The following is a 23,251-nucleotide window of genomic DNA, read 5'->3' on the forward strand; positions in this document are numbered from 1 at the left end:
ATGGCTCATGAAGGTCTAATTACTTCCCACTCAGCTTTCAACCAGCCTGCTGTTGTTAGCCCTGCTTTTATTCCCACTTTCAGAAACACCTGCGTCTCTGCAGGGTAAGCCTTGGGCTTCTGGGTTTTCCCCACTGCTACTTAGGTTTTATCTTTCCAAGTCTACCTAGAGAGTTACTATTCATCCATCTGTGTTCTCTGGTTTGCAAATTTCTATTGCTGTCATCTTCTATCCTGTTTTCTTCGTCATTGTGGGTTTTTGCCTTTTTGAAATATTCTATACTGCCATTTTTGGGAATTTGTAAAGGGAGCAGAGGTCAACATGTGCAGTTGATCTGGCATCTTTCACTGGAAGTCTGTCTTTGTTTTTGCATGTTTCAAAAAAGGAAAGAAGATGTTAGAGATTTGGCATGTTTTTGTGTCTGGGGAAGTGGGTGATGGGAAGTAGGTGAAGTAGACAGAATTTATTTTCAAAAATCTGTGTTTGTTCTATTGAGGTGGATGGTCTGTGCAGGGAACCCAGTGTTCTGCTGCCCCTGACCATTCCAGGAATCTAATTTGTGTCTCCTCCAGGGCCTGCACGGAGAGCAATCTCTAAAGATCAATTAAAAATTATTTAGGTACCTGAAAACTTCTTTCTGTAACTGACATCCTAGGGTTCTCATTCATTTACTCCATAAACGTGCACTGAGCGCTCAAAATTTGCCCGAGTGGCACTCTGCTTGGTGCTGGGGAATGACACGAATGAGACAGGTACCGTCCCTGCTCTGGGATGTCATGACCAGGCCTGATACACTGAAATTCCCAGAAGGCCCGATGGAGTATCAGGAAATGAAACATATAAGATAATATTCTTTTATGATGAAGTAGATCCTTCAGTGCCTCCTGGCCTTACCCACTCATACACACTCTTGCCTAAAACAGTATAAAATCGAGCATGCCCACAGTTCTGGACTCCTTTACAGAGAACCTTTAATCCATATGGGCCACTGAGACCACTGAATTTCAGGCAAACTTTTATAAAAGACAAGGGTGACTTTAGGTGGTCACATCCTTCATGATATCATCATGAATGCTTGATTTCATGTAGTTTTTTCAATGTTTGTTTGTTAGTTCTGCACTAAAACAAAACAAAAAAGAAACAATTTTAGTTGAGTTCAAGTTGCCATTCTAAAAAATTATGATTTCTTCTTTAACACATGAATGTGCTTGGTGAATTGACCCTGTTATCATTGTGTAATGTACCTCTCTGTACCTGGTAATACTCTTGTTCTGAAGTCTACTTTGTTGATACTCATATAGCCACTTCTACTTTTTTATTAGTAGTATTTACATAGAACCTCTTTTAACATCCTTTTATTCTTTAACCTGACTTGTGTCTGTATATTTAGAGTAAGTTTCTTGTGGAGAACATACAGTTGGATTTGATTTTTCATTTTCATCCAGTCTGATGATTTCTGCCATTACTTTGGGGTTTTTAGGCCATTTACATTTAATGATTGGGTTTTAATTGGCCATTTTGCTGTCTGTTTTTTATTTGTTCTATGTATTCTATGCAGTTTTTCCTTTGTCCAGCCTTCTTCCAGATTACAGAAATATTTTTAGTATTCCATTTTATCTCCAAAATTGGTTTATTAATTTTATTTCTTTTTTACTGGTTTCTCTAGGATTTATAATATGTATCTTTAACTTACCAGTTTACCTTCAAATAATTAAAGAAATTTGAAAATGAAAGAAGTATGTCATTTATGTTTACTACCATATTTACTGATTCTGATACTCTTCATTCCTTTGTATAGATTCACAATTCCATGTAGTATCATTTTCCTCCTCCTTGAAGAATTTCCTTTAACATTTTTTGCAATGCAGGTTTATTAGAAATGAATTCTCTCAGCTTATGTTTGTTTGAAAAAGTCTGTATCTCTCATTAATTGTTTAAAGATCTTTTTGCTGAGTATAGAATTCTAGATTGGTTTTTTCCCTTTAAAATTTTTACTTTGAATATGTCATTCCATTTTCTTCTGCACTGTTTTTGATGAGAAGTCTGTAAAATTTTTGTCTTTATTCCTCTATAAGGTGTCTTTTTCCTCTGCTTTTAAGATTTTCTGTTTTTAGATGAAATACTGCCATTTGCCACCACACAGGTGGATCTTGAGATTATTATACTAAGTGAAATAAGTCAGACAGAAAAAGTTGATAGCCATATGATTTCACTCATATGTGGATATAATACTGAAAGCAACAAACAAACAAGACAAATAAACATACAAAAACTCACAGACACAGACAACAGTTTAGTTGTTCCCAGAGGGTAAGGGGAGAGAGGGGTACAAGAAAGTGAAGGGGATCAAATATATGGTGATGGAAGGAGAACTGACTCTGGGTGGTGAACACACAATGCAATATATAGATGATGTATTACAGAATTGTACACTTGAAACCTATTAACCATTGCCACCCCAATAAATTAAAAATATTTTCATATAAAAAAAGATGTGTTTTTTTTGCACTGAGTGTATTTTGTTTTTGTTTTTGTTTTTCACTCTCTGTGTTTATCCTGCTTTGGTTTCATTGAGTTTCGCTTTGTATGTTGATAGCTTTTATGAACTTGATAAAAAATGAAATTGGCTACAGTTCCTTTAAATATTTTTGATTGGATGCTGACATTGTCAATTTTATGTTGTTGGGTGCCTGGATTTTTTTTTTCTTCCTCTTAAGATTGTTGAGCAACTTTTTCTGATAGGTGATAATATACTTTTGGCTTAGTTTTATCCTTTGGAATCTTTTTGAAAAACTTTGATAGACCAGGGTTAGAGTGGACTTTACACAAGAAAATTTCAGTCGCACTTCCAAGGTATATGTCTTTTAGGGTCTCTACTGAATGTCCCGCGTCGTCAATGAGGATGTTCCACTCTAATTTTAGTAGCTCCAGTGATCCTCAGCTCTGTGCAAACTCAGAGAACTGTTCAGCTCACAGCTTTCCAGTCACTCGTCACCAGACCTCATGGAGTGTCAGTGTACATATCTGCATGTTTGTATTCACCAAAGAAGGAGCAGGACTCTGGGGCAGATTTCCGGGGCTCTCTTTCTGCATAGCTACTACCCCCTCTTTGGAAGTCTGTGCCACCACAGCTTCTAGCCACCTCAAATTCCCTGAATTCTGATCTCGGTCTCCTCAACTTAGCGAAGCTGCTGTGTTTTCCTTGGCGTCCCGCCCGTTCGTCTAGGCAGAAAGCCAGAGTGAGCCTGAGGCTCACCTCATTTGTTTCCTTCTCTCAGGCATCACAGTCCTGCACTGCTTGTTGTTCAAGGTCTGAAAACAGTTGAGCATATATTTTTCTTCTAATTTTCTAGTTGTTTAAGGCAAAGGTGTAAAGTCCATTCTCTGTTACTCCATCGTGGTTAGAAGCAGAAGCTTCTGTTATTTCTACTTCAGTTAAGAGTTTCTATCTTGCTGTGGCATTTAACTTCATCGGATACTTTTTATTCTTCAATATGAATTGATCCTTTTTCTTTCCTTTCATAAAATACTGTGGTAAAATACACTCATAGATCTTCTATTATTGAAACATTTTTGAATGTTGTTCATGCTGTATTTTTTTTCACATTTTTATATTAAATTTGGTCATGTCTTGCTTAGAATTTTTGTGTCCACATTTATAATGTGAGAGTAGCCTCTGATGTTTCTTTCTTAGACTGTCTTTGCTTGGTTTTTGTAACATAGTTGTATTAGCCTTATAAATAACTTGCAAAGCATTCCTTGTTCTTCAAGACTCTGAAGTACTTAGGAGTACTCTGTTCCTTGAACATTTGTTAGAACTTCTAGTATAACCATCTGGGCTTGACGTTTTATTTGAGAGATGATTTTTACTACTGACAATTTCTTTAACAGTAATAAATTTATTAATGTTTCCTATGTTTTCTTGAGTCAATTTTGACAAGTTCTGTTTTTCTAATAAACTATTTACCTAATTTTTCAAATTTACTAACATAATGTTCATGTAATCCTTATGTTTTTCTATTAATGTCTGCTTTATCTGTAGTTATATCTGCCATTTTCATTCATGATGCTTGTTGTTTTTGCCTTCTTTTTTTCTTCCTAAATTTTGCCAGAAATTTTTGTTACATAGAACGTGTTTTCATAGAACCATGCTTTGGCTCCGTTGACTTTCTGAATTTTATCTTATTTTACGTTTTTCATCTGCTTTTATCTTTACCTTTTGGATTTTTCTTTCAGTTTAATTTATTAATGTTTTTCATAATTTCCTAAGTTGGCTGTTTTAAGTTATTAATTTTCAGACATCCTTCTTTTCCAATAAAAGCTGTTTTAAAACTCTAGCATACCACTTTACTCATGGAGTCTCTGCTTGTATTGTAAAATATTCTCCTTCTCTGCACCCCCCATATGAGTATATAGAATTGAGTTTGTTGATTGTATTTGAGTCCTTTAATACCTCAATAGTATTGTTTATTGTTGTTATGCCTTTTATTTACCTGTTTCTTCAAATTTTGAAAGTACAATAAAATCTCTAAATAAATTGCATCTCTTTTTAAGTGCTTTGTTTTGGGAGCTCTTGTTTTATATATTACACACTATATTGTTCAGTTCATAAAACCTAGTGAATAGAAATAGTCTTCTTGGATTTGAGCATGATATCATTATGGAAAGTTCCTCTTTGTCTTGCTAATATTTTTGATCTTCTATTCTACTTTGTCTGATATTAATATTGTAATTTTAAAAATTTTGTTAGTTTTTGTTATTTCTTTTTCAACTTAAAAAACTCGTTACATTTTTAAAAATCTGTACTGTAAACAAGGTACAGCTTAATTTTAACTACAGTGTAAGTATTATTATTGTTTAACAAGTTGTGAGATTCAGCCCATTCACATTCTTGTAATAACTGAAATAATTGATTTTATCCTCCTACCCTATTTTTGTTTTATAATTATAGTACAGCACCCCTTTTACTTTTACTTTTTATTTTAATTGGTTTCACTTGGTTTCACTGACTTACTAATTTTCTTTTTATTCCCTTTGTACCCCTTGTTTTTTTGAGAGTTCTACTAAGCTTTTTGTTTGTTAGTGATTACCTTCTTCTTCATTAGAACCAACATTAAACTTGTGTTCTGCCTCAAATACATGTACATTTCAAAATATTTTTCCTGTGTACCCCTTGTTCAATCTCTTAATTAACTTTATATTTTCAGTTACCGCTTGTTATTAGATTGTTTCTTCTAATATAGCGTGCCTATTGTGTTTCAAGAAAATTTAATATTAGAAATTGCTGTTTATACTATCATTATTTAGATAGAAATATGTGTGCATACACACATATATACTTGTGTATATATGTACATATGTGTACACACATGTATATGTATATGGAGAGAGAGAGAGAATAAATATCAGTGTTCACCACAACTGGTTTCTCTGGTCTTTGATTTCCCCTATGCTGAAATAGTTGCTCTGAATCAATAATTTTTTGGTTATGTTCTTTCTCAAGTACTGTCCCCAGAGAACGTATGTGGGAAGTTTACTTTTGAATCCTTGCATGTGGAAAATGTTTTCCTTTTTCCCTGACAGCTGAATAATATTTTGTCTGGGTATAAGATTCTTGGGTCATTTTTCTTAATAGTCTGTACATTGTTCCACTGTCTTCTACATTCCAGAGTTGTAGATGAGAATTCCTTAGCTAGTCTGAATCTCTTGCCTTTGTAAGTAACTTATTCTTTCTGTCTGGAAACTTGTATAATTTTCTGTTTATGCTTGAAATTCAAGTATTTCCTGGATTCACTTCCTGAACTTAATGAGACTTTGAATCTGAAGTTTTAAATCTTTCTGCAGCTCAGTATGAAAAACAAGACAAAACAAAACAAAAAACCAACTAGTATTGTATTCATTGAATTATAACATCTCCTTCATCTGTTTCTTAAAATCTTTTTCTTCATTTTACTTTTCCCCTTTAAAAAATAAAATAAAATCCCTTCTGGAATTTCTGTTATTCTCATGTTAGCTGCTGAGTCTGCCCTTTAAGCGCCTTATTCCTTCCATCATTGTTTCTCTCTGTGTGTCTTTGCTGTGGGTAGTAAGTTATTTCATTCACTTGGTCTTCCAGATCATTAATTTGATTTTCAATAGTTCTTGTGGTTTGTTTTGTTCTGCAGAAATTTACAGTTTAAAATTTAAAATCAGTGTTGTTAGTTCAGAAAGTCTTTCTTGTGTTCTTCTGGTTTCTCATTGCTTTCATTGTTGATGTTTTCTTCTAATTCTTTCATCTTTCTACTGCTGTGAGACCTGGTACTCATAGATGTTCTAGTGATTTTCTCTCAGGTGAAAGAGTCCCCCGAATTTAGTCTTGTTTTTGTTCTGCCTACTCATTGATTTATGTTCTTTTGATGCTCATACAGGTTTTTATAGTCTTTTTGGCATTAACAAATCTGAAAGAAGTGAAAGGTACAGCAGGTGCTTCCTGAGCACTCTGGATGGCAGTGAACAGTGAGTGGCTCCTTCTGCATGAGTGGAAGCGGCGCTCCTCTATAGCTCCGGGAGGTGAACCTGTGGTTCTGCTACTGGTACCTTGCCCTTACTCACTAACAACACGAAATCCTATACTTGCTCTTTCTTCGAGAGATTCTGGAGCACTTGTGTACTCTCTAAATTTTGCCAGTTTTGCGCTGCTTTTATACGTCCATATTACCCAAGAGTTGATTTAAAGAAACCCAAATAAAAAGGGTTTCTAATAGTGTTTTATTAATCTTGGTAGAAAGTGGAGTTATCAGAGGCATCTTCAGCTGTAAAACTTCCTGCCGCCTGGGCTTAGTCATCTTCACTCCAAGAATGCTGTCTGGCCACTTATTCTGCCTTGCTCTGAGGACTGAGGCATCCCTCTCCTGGCCCTTATTAGGGGCACAAATTCTACTTGGAGTAACTTAGTTATGCCATAATGTGTTGAGTTGTTTCACTATTGCTCTTTTATAAGCCACAACTAATGCTCAGTAATTTGAGGTAATAATCACTTATTTGGCTCATGGATGGCTCTTTTAGGCTGTGCTCTGCTGGATGGTTCTTCTAGTGTCAGCTGGACTCACTCAGGTCTTAGTTGCATGGGGTGTCTGATCCAGGCTGGGCTTGGTGGCCATTGCTCTGCTCCACTAATCTCTTATCCTCCTCCTGGGACCAATAGGCCATCCCAGGCATGATTTTCTCATGGTGAAGCCATAGGTTCAAGAAAGCAAGCAGAAACATGTCGTGGCCTCTTGAGGCTTAGACTTGACGCTAGCAGGTAGCCTGCCTTATTCTTGTGGACAAATGCAGTCACGTGACATAATTCAAAGTCTAGAGTCAGGAAAGGAGTGTGGGGGTTGGGAGAGAAGAGGGCACAGCACTGCAAATTACAAGGCAAAGGATGTGGACATGTGTAGGGCTGAAGACTGGGGGCCGTGGACTCAACCTACCTCAGCTATAAAGAACAGCAATACAATATTTCCAAGTTACAATACTACCTCAAAGGAGAGAACCATGAGTTTAACTTGGAGGTATCAAGGAAACTTTTGCAGAAGAGGTGACGTTGGAACTAGACTATAAGGATGATTTGGAGTTTGCCAAGTACACAAGGATGAGAGAAAGGAGCGATAATCAGTTAAGACAGAAGGAAGGGTCAAAGTGGAGGCCTAGAAATCTGCACATGAGTGGGGCATCTGAGAAGTGAAGAGTTTCCTATGTGGTTGGGTCCTTAGAAACAGTCCCTCCACACCATTCTTTCCTCCATAGCTTTGCTTTTTCCAGTGAGCTGTCAGCTTCCAGGAATATGGAAATTCAGGCATTGTGCCAGGAGGGGTTAGCCTATTATGTACTCTTCAGAAAATGCTACACAGATGGCTGTCTTTTCTGTACCTCCAAAAAATTTTTCTTGCTTGTATCAGGTGAAGGATTTAGCACATATGTATTAAGTTTCTCCGGTACTATCACTCCTTCAGTATAGTCATGCCACTTATGGCTCATTGTGTCCTGCCATCTATATGACATCTGAAAAAAATTCAACAATGAAAGTTTATAAATTCGTTTGCTTTCAAAATTTAGACCTCACAGAATTTCACCTCCTCTGTGGAGCCCTCCTTGATACTCCCCACCTTATTTCTCCCACTAGATTATATCAGGTTCTCCTGTTAAAGGTTCTCATTTCTTTGTCTATTTCAGAACATTTTTGGCTATTTGTTAGTATGTGATTTTAGGTGTGATTGTTTGATCAATTTGTCTCCTCAATTCAACTGTCAGCTTCTATGAGACCAGAGGACCAGGTCTTTTGCATACTGTTGGCTCCCCAGGGCTCCCTAGCATATGCCGGGGTTGTAGTGACTGAATACTGAATGTTTATTGAGTGAGTTAGTGTATCTGTGTGAGTGATTGAATGAGATGTGCTTCAACTATTGGCTGGGTGAGATAGGTTTCTCTTTAAAACTGCATGAGCAACCTAGGTTATACCGTTTAACCTGTGGCGATATGGACAAATCACACGCATTCTTTAGTGCTTCCATTCAGTCAGTATTCATCGTGGTTGGATACGTGACTGAATGTAGACTAGGTGATACAGAGATTGTTAGGGCTGGTTTTACTCTGAAGGAGTGCCCGGTTTAGTGGGAGAGATAGAAAAGTGAATGGGCAAAGACAATTACTATGGGAAATGCTAAGATAAGGTATATCCTGATTGGAACTTGCAGAAGAGGTTTTGGGCTCAGCTTGTCCTCCACTGAGGCTTCATGAAAAGGGACAATGTGAGCTGAGTGAGGAAGGTTAACTAGGAGTTAGATGTGTAACAGGGAAGAAAATTCTGGGCAGAAAGGAGCAAAGGCTCAGTCAGTGCCCAGGGAAGTGAGCAATCAAAGCCCGCTGTGGGAAACTTCAGCTCATTCAGTACTGTAGAATGGAGAAAGGAAGAGTGGGAACGGCAGGGGGAAACGCGTGCAGCATGGTCCTATCACAAAAGGCCGTTTAAGCCCTGTGAAAGATTGGACTTCTCGCTGAAGATGGTCAGGACCAATTGAAGAGTGTTAATCAGCAGCTGACAACATCAGATTTTATTTTGTGAAGTTTGCATACAGTAAGGAGGACAGATTGGAAGGCAATAGGAGCATAGGGAAGACAAATCAACAGTCAGTTACAGTGTGATAAGGGCTGTCATGGAGCATAGCTGCACGCGCGGGGAGCTCAGAAGAGAACTCCTCACCGAGCGCTGGGGACTCAGCCCAGGCTAAAGGAAGTGTTGGAGTTATCAGGGTGAAGAAGCTGGGAAGAATATTTTCAAATAGGAGTAGGACAAAGGCACAGAAATGTGCAAGAACATGATTTTTTTTTTTTTTCCCCCCAGAGTACTGCAAATGATGTTTTATTGCGGGAGTGTAGAATGCTAAGGGTGAATGGGTGAGAAATGAACCTGGAGAGGAAAACGCCTTCCAGATTTCAAGTCTTCCTCCTATTAAATGTTACTTTAGACTGGAGTCTCTCTCTCATATATATCTATATTTACATCTATATGTCTGTGTATCTACATATCTATATCTGTATCTGTGTATCTATATCTACCTATCTATATCTATTTGTCCAAAAAATGTGTACACATTTTTAAGGAAAGAAAAAACTGTATTAAAATTGTAATATTCAATATATACCGATAACAAAAGATGAACACAGGTCATGTGTATACATTTTTTTGGCACCTCTCGTATATATTAGGTTGGTGCAAAAGTAACCGTGGTTTTAAAAGGTTAAAAATAATTGCAAAAATCACAGTCACTTCTGCACCAACCTAATACACACACACACACACACACACACACCAGACACTTTTTAAAAAACTTTTCTTATAGAGAATTCTGAACATGTACAAAACAGAGTAATATAATGGACACCATTTACCCATCACGCAACCTCACAACCACCAACCCATGGCCAATCCTGCCTCATCCATAATGCCATTGTCTTCCCCTTCTCTTATTATTTTGAAGCAAATCTCAGATAATGTATTGTTTTATACATGAATAGTTCAGTATGTATCTCTAAATAAGAAATCTTTTTTGAAATATAACCACAATTACCAATATCATACCTAAAATGTAGTAATGATGTTCAATATCATTAAATAGCTTAGTGTTGTATGTAATTTCTAATTATCTCACAAATGTCATGTAACTATAAATATAGATATAAATACAAATATTTATACGCACTGCTTGATCAGGAGCTACATAAGGAACTGAGAGGTATCTCAATCGCTATCAGGTGTAATTGGGGACTTTTCATCTAAACAGGGATGAAGAACTACCTAGTTTGGTTTATTCTCCTTCAATACAACTGTAGATATCCGGGTAGGCATTTGGCAAAACATAAAGGAAGCCTAGCTTATATTATTGGTTCTACCTCTCTCCCATTTTCTTAGGTCTCTCTGCTCCCTGGTGTGCAAATGGACATACTCAGCAGAGAAAGGATGGGATGACAGTTTCTGGAAGATGATTGGATTGGAAGACCTTGTTGCAGATAATTACAGCAAAATAGGTATAAAAAAAAAAAAAGATAAATAAATCTGGAGAGTGATTATGTGTATGTGTATATGAGGATCTTGGTGTGTTTTTGTTTTTGTATGAATTGAAATACAGGAACACAGCCCTGTTTTAACAAGAGAAATAAGTTATGATGGGTAGAGCATGACTAGCAGTCCTCCTGGTGAGACTAACGGGAACTGAGTAGGGGTGCAGGCTATGAAACTGCACTGAAATACAGAATCGTAGACATTGGGCTAGACTGAGGAATTCATGTGCAAGGAGCAGTGAGGGATAGCATAATCAAGAGGGTGTGTATGGATCATTTCCAGTCATTACAAGGAAAATGTTTTGCCCGTTAGGTTCAAGGAATCAGGCAAGGTCACGAACAGAGAAAAATAAATAATTAAAGAGATCAAAATAAGGAAGATCAGGAATAAAACCGAAACTGGGACGTGAGCCAGTGGTTTATAACTAAGCCATAGCTTAGTCTCCGACTTTCAGTTTTAGGTGGCACTGACTAGACAGTAAAGGTGTGGGTGACTGGTAGGGATTTACCTGGTGCAAAGAATTCAGGTATTAGGTACATATAACAGTAGCTGACATTTTAATGTTTAAGATTTGCTTGTTCATTTCACAGAAAGGTATTTATTTCCTATAGCTACTACTTACAATTCCAGTAAGCTGCCATCAGGTAAGTAGTTATACCTGATTAAATAGAAATACTTCTTTATTGTTTAGTGTTTCGGCTAGGATGGTGTAACAATAAAATTAAAAAGTACAGTGGATTAAATAAGACAGAGGGTTATTTTGTGTGATAGAATAGAGATAAGTGACTATCAGGGCAGCTCTTCCGTTCTCCCAATATGGCCTCCAACTTTGGATCCAAGTTAGCTACTCCAGTTCTCATCAGTTCCCAGCCAGCGAGGGGAATGAATGAAAAGGACCAGAGGAATCCATATACATTCTTTTGGAGGGAGCATAGCATGGAAATGGGCCGTGTCATTTCTCATCACATCCCATTGACCAGCACTGTTCATAAGGCCCCACTAGCTTCCAAGGTGGCTGGGAAATTTAGTCATTGGCTGGGCAGCCATGCGTCCATCCATATGATTGGCTAAAACTTGGGAGTTTTGCTTTAAATATTGGTGCGCAGCTACTGTGTTTCCCTGAAAATAAGACCTAGCCGGACCATGAGCTCTAATGTGTCTTTTGGAGCAAAAATTAATATAAAACCCAGTCTTAGTTTAATACAATATAAGACTGGATATAATATAATATAACATAACATAATATAAAATATAATATCAGGAATAATATAATATAATACCAGGTCTTGTATTAATTTTTGCTCCAAAAGATGCATTAGAGCTGATGGTCTAGCTGGGTCTTATTTTCGGGGAAACATGGTAGTAGTATCTATTACAACTTTGGGTCACCCTTGATAACTGAGTCACATAGTAGGTTATTTCAGTTCTACCATTCTCTGGTGGAGTCCTCATCACAAACTCTGTCAGAGTTCAAGAATATAAGGATAGAAACATGAAAGATCCCCGTAGCACCTGTATTGCGGTGTTTTAGACAACATACCTTCATTTCTGTGGTCTGTTCAACTCCTAATAGGTAAATCTGGAGAAAAGAACAGAGCCAGGGTGGTCTGCAGAAAGAGCCCTTTCGGAATTTCTGTTGCTCAGTTGAAACCATCTCAGGACCTGAGCTGGTAGAGAAGTGGGGAGGAGCTTGGGACCAGGGGAAAAGAGGAAGAAGCAAAGCAGCAGTCATTAGTCACCGTCTACTTTCCAAGTCTTTTAGTAGGTGATGGATTTTCTACATTATCTTATTTCGCCTTCACAAACCTATTTGTATAGGTTTTCCTGTTTTATAGATGGGAAAACTGAGATTCAGTTCCTTGTTCACTATTAAGTTGTAGAGTCAGTATTAGAACTTTCCTACTAAAGCAGACGACATCCTTGGGATACATGAGACTGAGGGAATTGAGGTGGCTATACGGGTGACCTTCAGTGGGATGAGGCAGCATCCAATATTTAACTCCCAAGCCAACGTGAGCTAGATTGGAACAGGAGTTCATACCTGGACAGGCGTAGGGGTGTGATAAGGGATATCAGTTGATGAGTGGGTATAACTTCACAGGGTATTGATACTTTAAGTGATATGGTGGTTTTTAAAGTTCTGGCTGTTCAGATCATTAGGAGTCAGCAACCAAGGAATAGAGTCAATAATTTGTTCTGGGAAATGAGGGAGCTGGCCAGAGGATGGTGTGCCAGGACTCCTGCCAACCAGCCTGAGGTTTGGACAGTGCCTTGGGCCCAGCAGGGGAAATGGGCGGCCAAACAGGAAAGTCGTACTCAACTGAAAGCTCCTGGAGGGCAGGGACCCTATCTGCGTCATCCTTGAGTACCTTGGCAGAGATGCTGGTAAATGTCTACTGACTAAATAGATGGGTAAGAGAGACCTTTTGTGTGCTTCTGGTATCTTTCTTTATAAGGACACGAATTCAGTCAGATAAAGGCCTTACTTTTGGGACCTCATTTAACCTTAATTACCTCTTTCTAGACCCTATCTCCAAATACAGTCACACTGCATGTTAGGGCTTCAACATATGAATTTTGGGGGACACAATTCGGGCCACAGATGAGGGTGCTGGTGTGCTGGTCATTAGAGCTAAGGCAGGGCCACCAATCCTCAGTCCCCAAGTGGTGTTTTGGAGGCTCCTTGTGGGCTTCCTACCTGGATGAGGAACCATTAGGACTAAGTGTCAAGGGAGGTGCTCTTGTCCTGTAATTAAGGGGTACAGGAAAATTGGGTCAGAAACACTGAACGAGGAGTTAGGATAGTTGTAATTCTAACCCTGACAATTCTCGTCATGTGGCTGTATATCCATAGTCATGCCTGTGAAGGATATAATTAATGGCTGCTATTAAAACGAATGGTTTACTGTTTCTCAGACATGGTGCTATGCGTTATAACAATTATCTTTTTACATGTTCAGAACTATGCAATGGAGTTGTTATATTTTTATTTATCCTGTCCAGCAGCTGAAAATCAAGGTTCAGAAAGGGGAAATGTGCCTAACGAATGGTTGCACAGTTCGCAAGTGGTAGGAGCAGAATTCAGACTTGTGTTTGGGTGGTCCAAATCCTGCTCTAACCACTTTGCTATACCAACTTTCAAATAATACTCATTGTGTGCATATCATAGGTAGCAAATAAATAGTGATCCCCCTTCTCCTTCTGTGTTTTAAGCACATTTGTATGTGCTTTTATGTACCTTATTGCAGGTAATTCTCCCAACCAGTGGGAAAAGTACGTGCTGTCACCTTGTTTACAGATGAGAATCAGAGAGATAATCTAGTAAAATTCTCTAACCACATGCAGAACCAATAAATCATGTCAGGACTGAAACCTTCTCAGTGGGAGGGCCTAGAAGGAGCTAATAATTTACTGGAACACAAATTTCAACTTCAATTACTTAATTTTTCAAGTGAGTTTTAAAATGTGTATGCCCCCCCCCCCCAATTTAATTGCTTTGTCCTGAGTGTCCCCGTGGTATGCTGAACATGGCTTATTAGCGCACTTTGGTTACCTGTTTACATGTCTTGATTCCACACGAGCCTGTGTGCTCCTTCATATCCAGTCGTTCATTTATTTATCTTTGTGTTCTTGGTCTTGGCACAGGGCATGGCACATTTCACAGCTAAATTACTGTTTGACTAGTAAGTTGATAAATCAGTGACTGAGATGGCTGGTACTGGCATGTCGCGTGTTTTGCTTTTAAAGCTATAATGATATTTACTGATTTTATCCGTATCTTGGGTGACTTGGGTCCAACTTCAACTCTGATTTTCTGGTGATAGCAGGTCCTCAAATAGCGTTGTTTCTTATAAGGTTGATGAGGGGAAAAGCATCAGTTCCCACTGAAGCCACGGCCTGTGTGGAGTGTTCACATTCCCCCATGTCTACGTGGTACTCCGCTTTCCTCCCACCTCCCAAAGAGGTGCGCATGGGCGTATCTAAATTGTCCCAGTCTGAGTGAGTGTGGATGTGTGTGAGTACACCCTGCCAGGGTGAGTTCCCTCCTTGCACCCTGTGCTTCCTGGAGAGGCTTCAGGCACCTGTGACTCTGAACTGGAATAACTGGGTTAGAAATTAATCATCTTACGTGTTTTAATTAATCTTTCTTAAATGCATGCTCACATTTATTTCAGTGTTTGATATTAGAAGTGTTTTGAGTCTTTATTTGGATATTTGGTGATATTTTTGTGACCAGAAATATGCCGTAGGAACTTAATTCTTTTTTGTATTAATTAGCCTATGGGAAAATTGGTTTCATTATATATCATTACATTTAAAGTTGCAGTTTCCATGAATCTATCAACAAGTGAGGACTTACCTGTATTTTAACTTTTGGGTGCTTCCCTTCCCCTTGCACAAGATTCATGTTTATTTTATTTTTTCATTTTTTTTTTATTGAGTTACAATTGACATGCAACATTATGTTAGTTTCAGGTGTACAAAGTAATGATTCAACACTTGTGTGCACTGCAAAATGATCACTACAATAAATCTAGTCTCTATATACGTCACCATAAAAAGTTACAAAAAAATTTATTTTCTTGTGATGAGAACTTTCCATATGTACTCTCGCAGCAACCTTCAAACATGCATCACAATCCCATTGACTGTGGTCAGCAAGTTGCACACGACATCCCCAGGACCTGTTCATTTCACAACTGGAAGTCTGTACCTCTCACTCGCTTCACCCATTTCACCCCCACTCCCCATAACCAGCTCTCTGTTCTCTGTATGAATGAATTTTATTTATTTATTTTTTTGTTTATTTGGGTTTTGTTGTTTTCTTTTTAGATTCCACATATAAGAGAGACCATACAGTATTTGTTTTTGTCTGACTTATTGCACTTAGCATAATACCCTCAAGGTTCATCTGGGCTATTGGAAATGGCAAGCCTTTCTTCTTTTTTATGGTTGAGTAGTATCCCAGGTATATATACACAACATCTATATCCATTCATCCATTGATGGACATGTAAGTTGTTTCCATATGTTGGCTATTGTAAACAATGCTGCAGTGAACATAAGGGTAAATATCTTTAAGAATTAGGGTTTTAGTTTTCTTTGGGTAAATACCCGGAAGTAGAATTGCTGGATCTTATAATAGTTCTGTTTTTAATTTTGGGGGGATCCTCCATACTATTTTCTATAGTGACTGCACTAATTTGTACTCCCACCAATAGTGCACGGGGGTTCTCCTTTCTCCATATCCTCACCAACACTTGTTCTTCTTGTCTTTTTTATAATAGTCATTCTAACATGTGAAGTGATATCTCATTGTGGTTTTGATTTGCATTTTCCTGATGTTTAGTGATGTTGAGCATTTTTCCTATGCCTGTTGGCCATCTGCATGTCTTCATTGGGAAAACGTCTATTTAGATCCTATGCCCATTTTAAAAATCATATTGTTTAGCTTTTTTGCCATTAAGCTGTGTGAGTTCTTTGTATATTTAGGATATTAACCCCTTATCAGATATATGATTTGCAAATATTTTCTTCTTTTTTGGTTGTCTTTAAATTTTGTTGATGGTTTCCTTTGCTCTGCAGATTTTTCAGTTTGATTAGTATATTAGCTCTGCTTATAGAGTAATACCTACAGGGAAATATTCATTAAAAGTCCATAATGTTAATCTAGCAGAAAATTTCCAGAGTAACTTTATTAGATTTTGCCTGTTAAGTTAATGGATTTTTAATGAATGTCCTAAGGAGACATATCATTAAGCAGAATATTGCCATATATGAATTAAAACTTATTCATCAAAATTAATTGTGTAATGTTTCCTTTGATTTTCATTTCTGGTGACCTGAACTTGGAGTTTCAGTCTGAACCAAAAGTGGAAGCTACTAAGGGGGATGTTAACTCTAAGTTGTGACTTTCAGAAACTCCTCTGGAAGCTACCTCCAGGCTCCTACCTTTAGGAGTTCTTGGAACTATGAAAAATGAATCTCGGAAGCCTCCCTATGAAGTGTTAAACATTTCCAGTGGACTCATTGCCCGTCAAGATGTGGGCAATATAGTGTAAAACCTTTTAGCAGATTTGAGCAGAGCATCGTGGATTTGAGCATTAATACAATTACCATAATTCGCTCCATGTGGAGCTTTTAGCCAAGTCTTTACCAGCCTTCCTGGACTCATGCAGTAAATAAATGCTTTCCCCGAAAACTGAACACCTCAGCAACTGATGGTCTTATAGAAGGATATTTTTGAAATAAATTATTTATGAAGTGTAAGTTAAGGATCAAATGCAATATTTATATGGTGCATTTCAAGAACAGGGGAAGAAATTCCCATTGTTTTAAGTAACTACATGCAAGTTTCCAAAACTAAAATGTTACTACCTACTGCCTTCCTTCAAGAAGGCATTTCAGTGGTGTGGTTTGGGAACATTATAAAAGTAAGGAAAAAACATTTTTTTTGAATCTAAAGAATAGAGTAGAAATTTCATTACAATCGAAACTATACTAGTTGATTTAATGTTCAGAATTGATGAAGAAAACACAAACCCAGTGCTGTATGCATCCATAGTCCAATAAAATGATCTGTGTCAATAAATTCTGACTTTCAGTTTCCTGTGAATCATTCCCAGGTTACCTATCTAATCCTAAACATCTATCAAAAGCAAACAGGAAGGAAGAGATCAGCAGGGAGAAAGGACCCTTAGGAAGATAAGCAACATCCCACCTGTTCTAATCGATTATCCAGGCTCACTTGCAGCATGCCCCAGTTGCTTTTTCACTCCCTGGGAAATGTGCTTCACTGTTTTATTGGGGTAGGACTCTTTATGAAAACTCATGTGTACAACATGGCTGAATTATAGAGTGATTATTTGCATTACAGGAAGAGCTTTGTTATATAAAAGGGTCTAGTGTGTTAGCTTGTAGATCATTCATTATTTGGGTCAGAGAAGCCAGGCAAAGAAGAAACTTAAAGCCCACGTAGAAGGAGTTAGTAACTGTTAAGTGAGAGGCAGAAATGAAGATAAAACATATGCAAGGGGAGACAGTTTCTTAAGGGGAGGGAGGCTGTGTGTCTTATCTGGTTTTCTCTCCCTCTATGAGGCTGTATTTTAGGCATCAGACACTGTGGGCACAGCCATCTGGCACATACTAGATACTGATGAAATATTTGTTGAATGAGTGAATATAGGTTTGAATAAAGGATTTGATAAATAAGTTCCTTGATGGCTTCAATTTTCCCTAATACTTAATGGACTCTCCACAAATTGTTTGCAATTAAATGGTACTACTAGGTGACAGACAATGATTTCATTTTATAATTTCAGTGCTTGCAGTCCTTTTCTCAATAACATATTTGGCACGTAAGAAGGGACTCCTGTGGAAGACACACTCCAACCTGAATGATAGCCGCAGTCCAACCTTATTTTTGTAGCAGATCTCTCAAAGGCTTTTCCATGACAGGAGATATTATAAACTCCTTTCACAGAAAAAAAAACAAAGCCCAAACTTATTTTAGGAAGGTTCAGAATATCACTTTTCCACAGAGTAAAATAAACCGTGCCGTTAACTCAAGGTGCATGTTAGATATTTTTGTCCTGTGGGCTTAAAACTGTAGGTAACTATTGACAAGTATGTGTTGAGGATGTAGACGTGCCAATACTCACTACACTATTCAGTTCTGAGGTCTGAGAACAGTTCACACTGGCTTTGGTTAAACTGGACTAAAGAGCTGGGGATGAGGGTAATCCTACTTCTTTTCTGAGCCCGCTGGACCTTGGGACCTACATGGCACAGACATAGTCCACTCATTGGCAGCCACGGAGCTGAGACAAAGAGACCAGAGACCTGGCTGGGCTTGCTTCAGCGCTTGATCTACAGTTTGAGCTGCTTAATTCAAGAACTCAAAATGCCCACTGGCCTGAGTACACGTAGCTCAAGAGAAGAGACATGTGTCAAGCCTGCACTGACTCCATTTCCTGGTTCACACGGCTCCATGGATGTTGAGGGGGTTTTTTGTTTGTTTTTTCCAAGTCTCGTGGATCAGCTAAGTGATTCCTCTTCCCATAGATGGAATAAGTAAGCGTATAGAAGCTGGAGATGGGAGTGTCCACATGAGTGCTACTTTATGCTGGGGGAGAGAAGAGGAAATCCCCTTGTGGAAACATGTCTGAGGGGTTTTCACCAGTAATCGTCATGACCAGTGTTGGGAGCCAGAATCCAGCGATGTGATCCCTAGTTGTGGGTATTGTAAAATCCCCTTGACGCTATTAATACCCAATGATCTGAATTTGTCCAGTAGAACTGGACATGTTTACAGGGAAGTCATGCATTTATTCCTTAGAATATGAGACTTGCTTTTCATTTAAAGCTGTGTTGAAGTGCTGCTGTACAACAGTATCTCAAGCTATAGGTGCGATTTTTAGTCATTTATATTGGCAAGTCTGAAGAAATCTTTGGCCATAGGTAATGCACGTTTTTCTAGGCTCTGTGGGGCCTGTCGCCCCACTGTCTCCCATGTCCTGAGGGAGGCCATCCCAGTGAGTGCTCTGGACTAAGTTTCACCTTGCCTTTTACCCTGAGCTTTGATCTTACCCCATCCTCTCTTATCACCCTTCTCATTCCCGTCCAAGCGATAGAACAGAGTCTCTCCAGTACTTGAGACAAGTATATAATCTCTGAATATTGTACTGTTTTGATACTACTTGCAAAATCAAACTTTTGCCCTATGGGGAATAATCTGGAGGTCTTCATGTCAGTTAGTGATCCGCCCAACCATGCATCCATCCAACCAACCACAGTAAGTGCCTCCTATGTGCCACGTGCTGGGCTACGTACTAGAGATACAAAAATGAATTCATCACGGTCCATCCCTTTGGTGAATCTCACGTCTGTGGGACAGAAAGAGGGAATAAATCAATAATTTCAGTGTTTTTCAGTAAGTCTAGAGATGTCCAAAGGACTGTGGGGAAGCAGAGCAGGAAAGCAGTAACAACTGGAGGTGGTATCAAAGAAGTCTTCTCATGAAGATGGTATTTGAGATGTGCTGGAAATTAACCTAAGAGGGGGAAATAACCTCTGAGACAGAAGAAACAGCACAGGCAAAGGCATGCAGGCCCAGGAGAGTGTGGAGTATCTATGAATTGCTGGTTGTGGCTGGAGCATTGTGGGCCTGGGGCAGGATAGGAAGGGTATTGAGTTTAATTTCTAATGGGGCTTCTATCTTCCTTGAAGATTGTGCCACTGGTACCAGACAGTGTAACAAGATTGGCTTCATTGCTCTCAAGAGATAGTTCTAATTACTACTCCTGCCAGTGCTATAAATAAAGTTGAGGGCAGTTTTAGGAGCTTTGTAGCTCCTCTGGGGGGGAGGGGGGAGGGAAACAGCAGAGGGGGGGGGGAGAGAGAGAGAGAGAGAGAGAGAGAGAGAGAGAGAGAGAGAGAGAGACCCTAGCCCGTTTCTTTCCTTTAATCACATGCAGTATCCGTTCCATAAGGTTTGTTGTGAAGCTGAAATGAGGTATCAGATATCAGAGAGTGTGGTTTCTGAAGGCTGTAGACACATGAGCTGTTATCATAAAAATGTACTTGGCACCTGGAGGACAATAATCTTCAGTCCCTCCACACTCTGTACCCTGCCTGTTGGGCCTGAAAGAAGTAACTGTGCTCCCCCTTCCTCACCACCCTTAGATTTCCAGAAGTACTGTTTTAGCTGTTGGCCCTTCCAGGAATAGCCCTGCAGAGCCAGAAGGGCAAGGGAGCAGTGATGACTGCATCATGTTGTAAGGCAGTGGCTTTCAGAGGTTTTGCTGCATATGAGGTTTCATGGACCTGCTCCTCCTTTCAATATGGCTCTGGAAGATATTTGGAAGTCCTGGAAGGGTGAGCTCAATCTATAACTTCCCTTCCTACTATTGGACAGTCAGTGAATACCAGAGCTAAAAGGGATTGTGGAGTTTTTGTCTAATGCCCTCATTTTGTAGATGATGAACCAAGACTCTGGGAGGCAGAGTGACTTTCCTTGGTCTTGCAGCATTTTAGTGACACAGCCTAGATCAGAAACCAGGTCTTCTGACCCCCAGTCCTATGGCTGTTCACTACTCTATACCACCTTTCCTATTTGACATTTTTCAACAAATTTTGGTCATTTGGCCTTTGAAAAAAAAAATCACCCAACCCATTGACCAATCTTCAACCTTGCACTTGCAGGCACTGGATTTTGCCCAAGCAGCCCGGGACTGTTGCAGCTAGGAACATATCGATCAAGCTCGTAAGCCACTGTTTTAGATCAACTAAAATAATGAAGTAATATGTTAGCCATTGCCTATTTTAATGGTTAAGAGTTTGGTCACCAGAGTCAGGCAGGCTTGAGTACAGTTCTGGCTCTGTCATCTGCAAGCCATGCAAGAGCTGCCATACATATTGTTGAGTAATGTACTTGATTTTTCTGAGCCTCCATTGGTATATTATGGGGATGAAAGGAAACAATACAGGTAAAGCTCCTAGCACAAAGTCTTTAGAAAATGTTATTTCTTACTACCTTAATAACTGTCCATTCTCCTGAACTTGAATTCCTCTCTAGGTAATAGGTCATGTCTGCCAAAGCCAAGACCCTTGAATAATCCCATGTAATTATTATCAGCTTTTTACGTTGGGGAATGCCTTTTTCTGAGCTCCACCTTTGGGTTCACAGCTTTTTTCCCAAGCAGGATGTAATAAAAGCAATCAGATTTCTGCTTCTAAATCATAACCACATTCTAGTCTTACCTCTATGACAGTTTCCCTTGATCAGAATTACAGGTTTTCCTAAATCCTTCAGTCCCATAACTGGCAATCTTTAGCTTTTTTCCCATGAACAAAAGAGCATATATCTATAGGCAATTAAAAAATGCAGGATACGTTGGTAATAATTAACTAGGAAACTCAGTGACTGATATTCCTACAATGCTTCATGACTTTAGAAGAGTATTTCTTTTCATGCACTATCACATTTATTTTTCTAATCAAATTTGAAAAAATAGGTTTTATTCCATGTTTATATTTGGGGAAAGCAGCAGTCATGAGTTTTCGAGTCAGAAAGACCTGGGATCAAACCCCAGATTGACCATTTATTGGCTGTGTAACCTTGGGCAAGTGACTAAACCTCTCTGAGACTTGATTTCTTTATCTATTAAAGAGGTATAGGAATACCTACCTTCCATGATCCTCATGATGGAGGGATGATGTATATAAAGTCTCTGATTTCTGGTAAGACTTAAGTAAACAGTAGCTAGATTAACCAATCCAAGATTGAATATTGTATACAATATTATATAATGACAGATGGAGCTAACATGGGCTCCCCATTGCCAAATCCTATGTACAGCTAAAAAGGACTTTTGATAATTATATTCAAAGGAAGGAAAACTGAGAAGGTTGGGCTGATGGTGTGCAAAGACATGATCATATTAATAACTGAGTAAAAAGGGAGAGGAAACACACGACTCTTATTTCCCTTCTTTGCTCTCGTTCCTTAACTTAGTACTAGGCATTGTACTACTTGTTGGAGAACAATGGTGAACCAAAGCCAAAAGGATTTCTGCTTTCCTAGAGTTTTCAGTCTAGTGGAGGGAGCATTAATCAATCACAAAATTGCCACCGAGGTACATGCTACAAAGAGTGGGTAAAGGGGGCTTCAAGACTGTAAAGTAGGAGATGTTTGAGGAAGTGATGGTTAGTTTGATGTGCATTAACTCTGTGAACGGGTGGGAACAGTGTGTCAGGCAGAGGGGACAGCATTTGTAATGACTCTGTGGCAGGAAGGAACTTGTTGAAAAAAGACCTGTATGGCTAGAGTTGAGACAGTTGAAAGGAACAGGATGCTGGATGATGTTGAAATCATTATCCCAGAGAACTAGCTTCATTCAGACCAAATGTGGTTGAGAGAAAGTGAAAAAAACCTAAGGTGGTATGTTGACTATCGCAGTCCATTTTATATATTCATGCCCAGCTGGGCATCCACAACTACGTAGCAAAATAAGTTTCAGATGTGATCTTGGAGCCACTGAGAATAAAATTGAGTTGCTGCTCAGAGATAAGAAATGGTCATCCATTATTCCAGTTTTCCAAATGTTTGGTTCCTGAAAACTGTTGTTCTATGTGTTTCATGGTAAGGATGTGAGGTATGTTGATTTTGATTATTAGGCGTCTAATTGTGAAAGAGGATGTTGTTAAGAATTAGCCCAGGTTCACTATGAATAAGTCCTGCTAAACTAACCTTAGATGTTGCCTTTTCTTGACGTTTCTTTCCTCTGTAACGTTCTCCCTGTCTGGGATTTTGGTGCACAGTACAAACTCCTGTAGCACCTGGGGCTTATATCTTGTCTGTCTGCTTTTGTATCCCCAACTAGACTTTCCATGTTTTAAGACTTGGTTTCCTCTGCCTAGCATGGAGCACCTCTGAAATTCTGGGAGAAAAATAAGTAAACAATGACACCTTGCAAAGCTGCATAAGCTTTATTCATATTGCAATTCACAGTTCGGTTTTGGACATTTTGTGTGTTTTTTTCCCTTTTCCAAAAGTTTTTAACTTGGGACTTGCTTTTCGGTCTGGTTGGACATCTGACTTCATGCCGTTATTGTTATTTAGAGGTCATTTAAATCAATGTTTGTGGAAAGCAGCCATGTCCAGTGGTG

The 23,251-nt window shown here is 38.8% G+C and overlaps 1 protein-coding gene across 17 annotated transcripts in view; it reads left to right on the plus strand.

The window, feature by feature from the left end:
• FGGY (FGGY carbohydrate kinase domain containing) overlaps positions 1 to 23,251 on the plus strand; it is a 386,336-nt gene that overhangs the window by 145,568 nt on the left and 217,517 nt on the right. For all 17 annotated transcript variants that reach the window (XR_016018635.1, XM_074334784.2, XM_074334788.2 and 14 more), the window contains one exon: positions 10,433 to 10,548. Coding sequence is in view for 16 of the 17 variants with exons in the window: in XM_074334784.2 (XP_074190885.2) it covers positions 10,433 to 10,548 (116 nt within the window). In the remaining variant the exon portion in view is untranslated. The remainder of the gene's footprint in view (positions 1 to 10,432; positions 10,549 to 23,251) is intronic.

The sequence above is a fragment of the Rhinolophus sinicus genome, chromosome 14, assembly GCF_057876585.1.
Source record: "Rhinolophus sinicus isolate RSI-liver-muscle chromosome 14, RSI-T2T, whole genome shotgun sequence".
NCBI classification, from domain to species: Eukaryota; Metazoa; Chordata; class Mammalia; order Chiroptera; family Rhinolophidae; genus Rhinolophus; species Rhinolophus sinicus.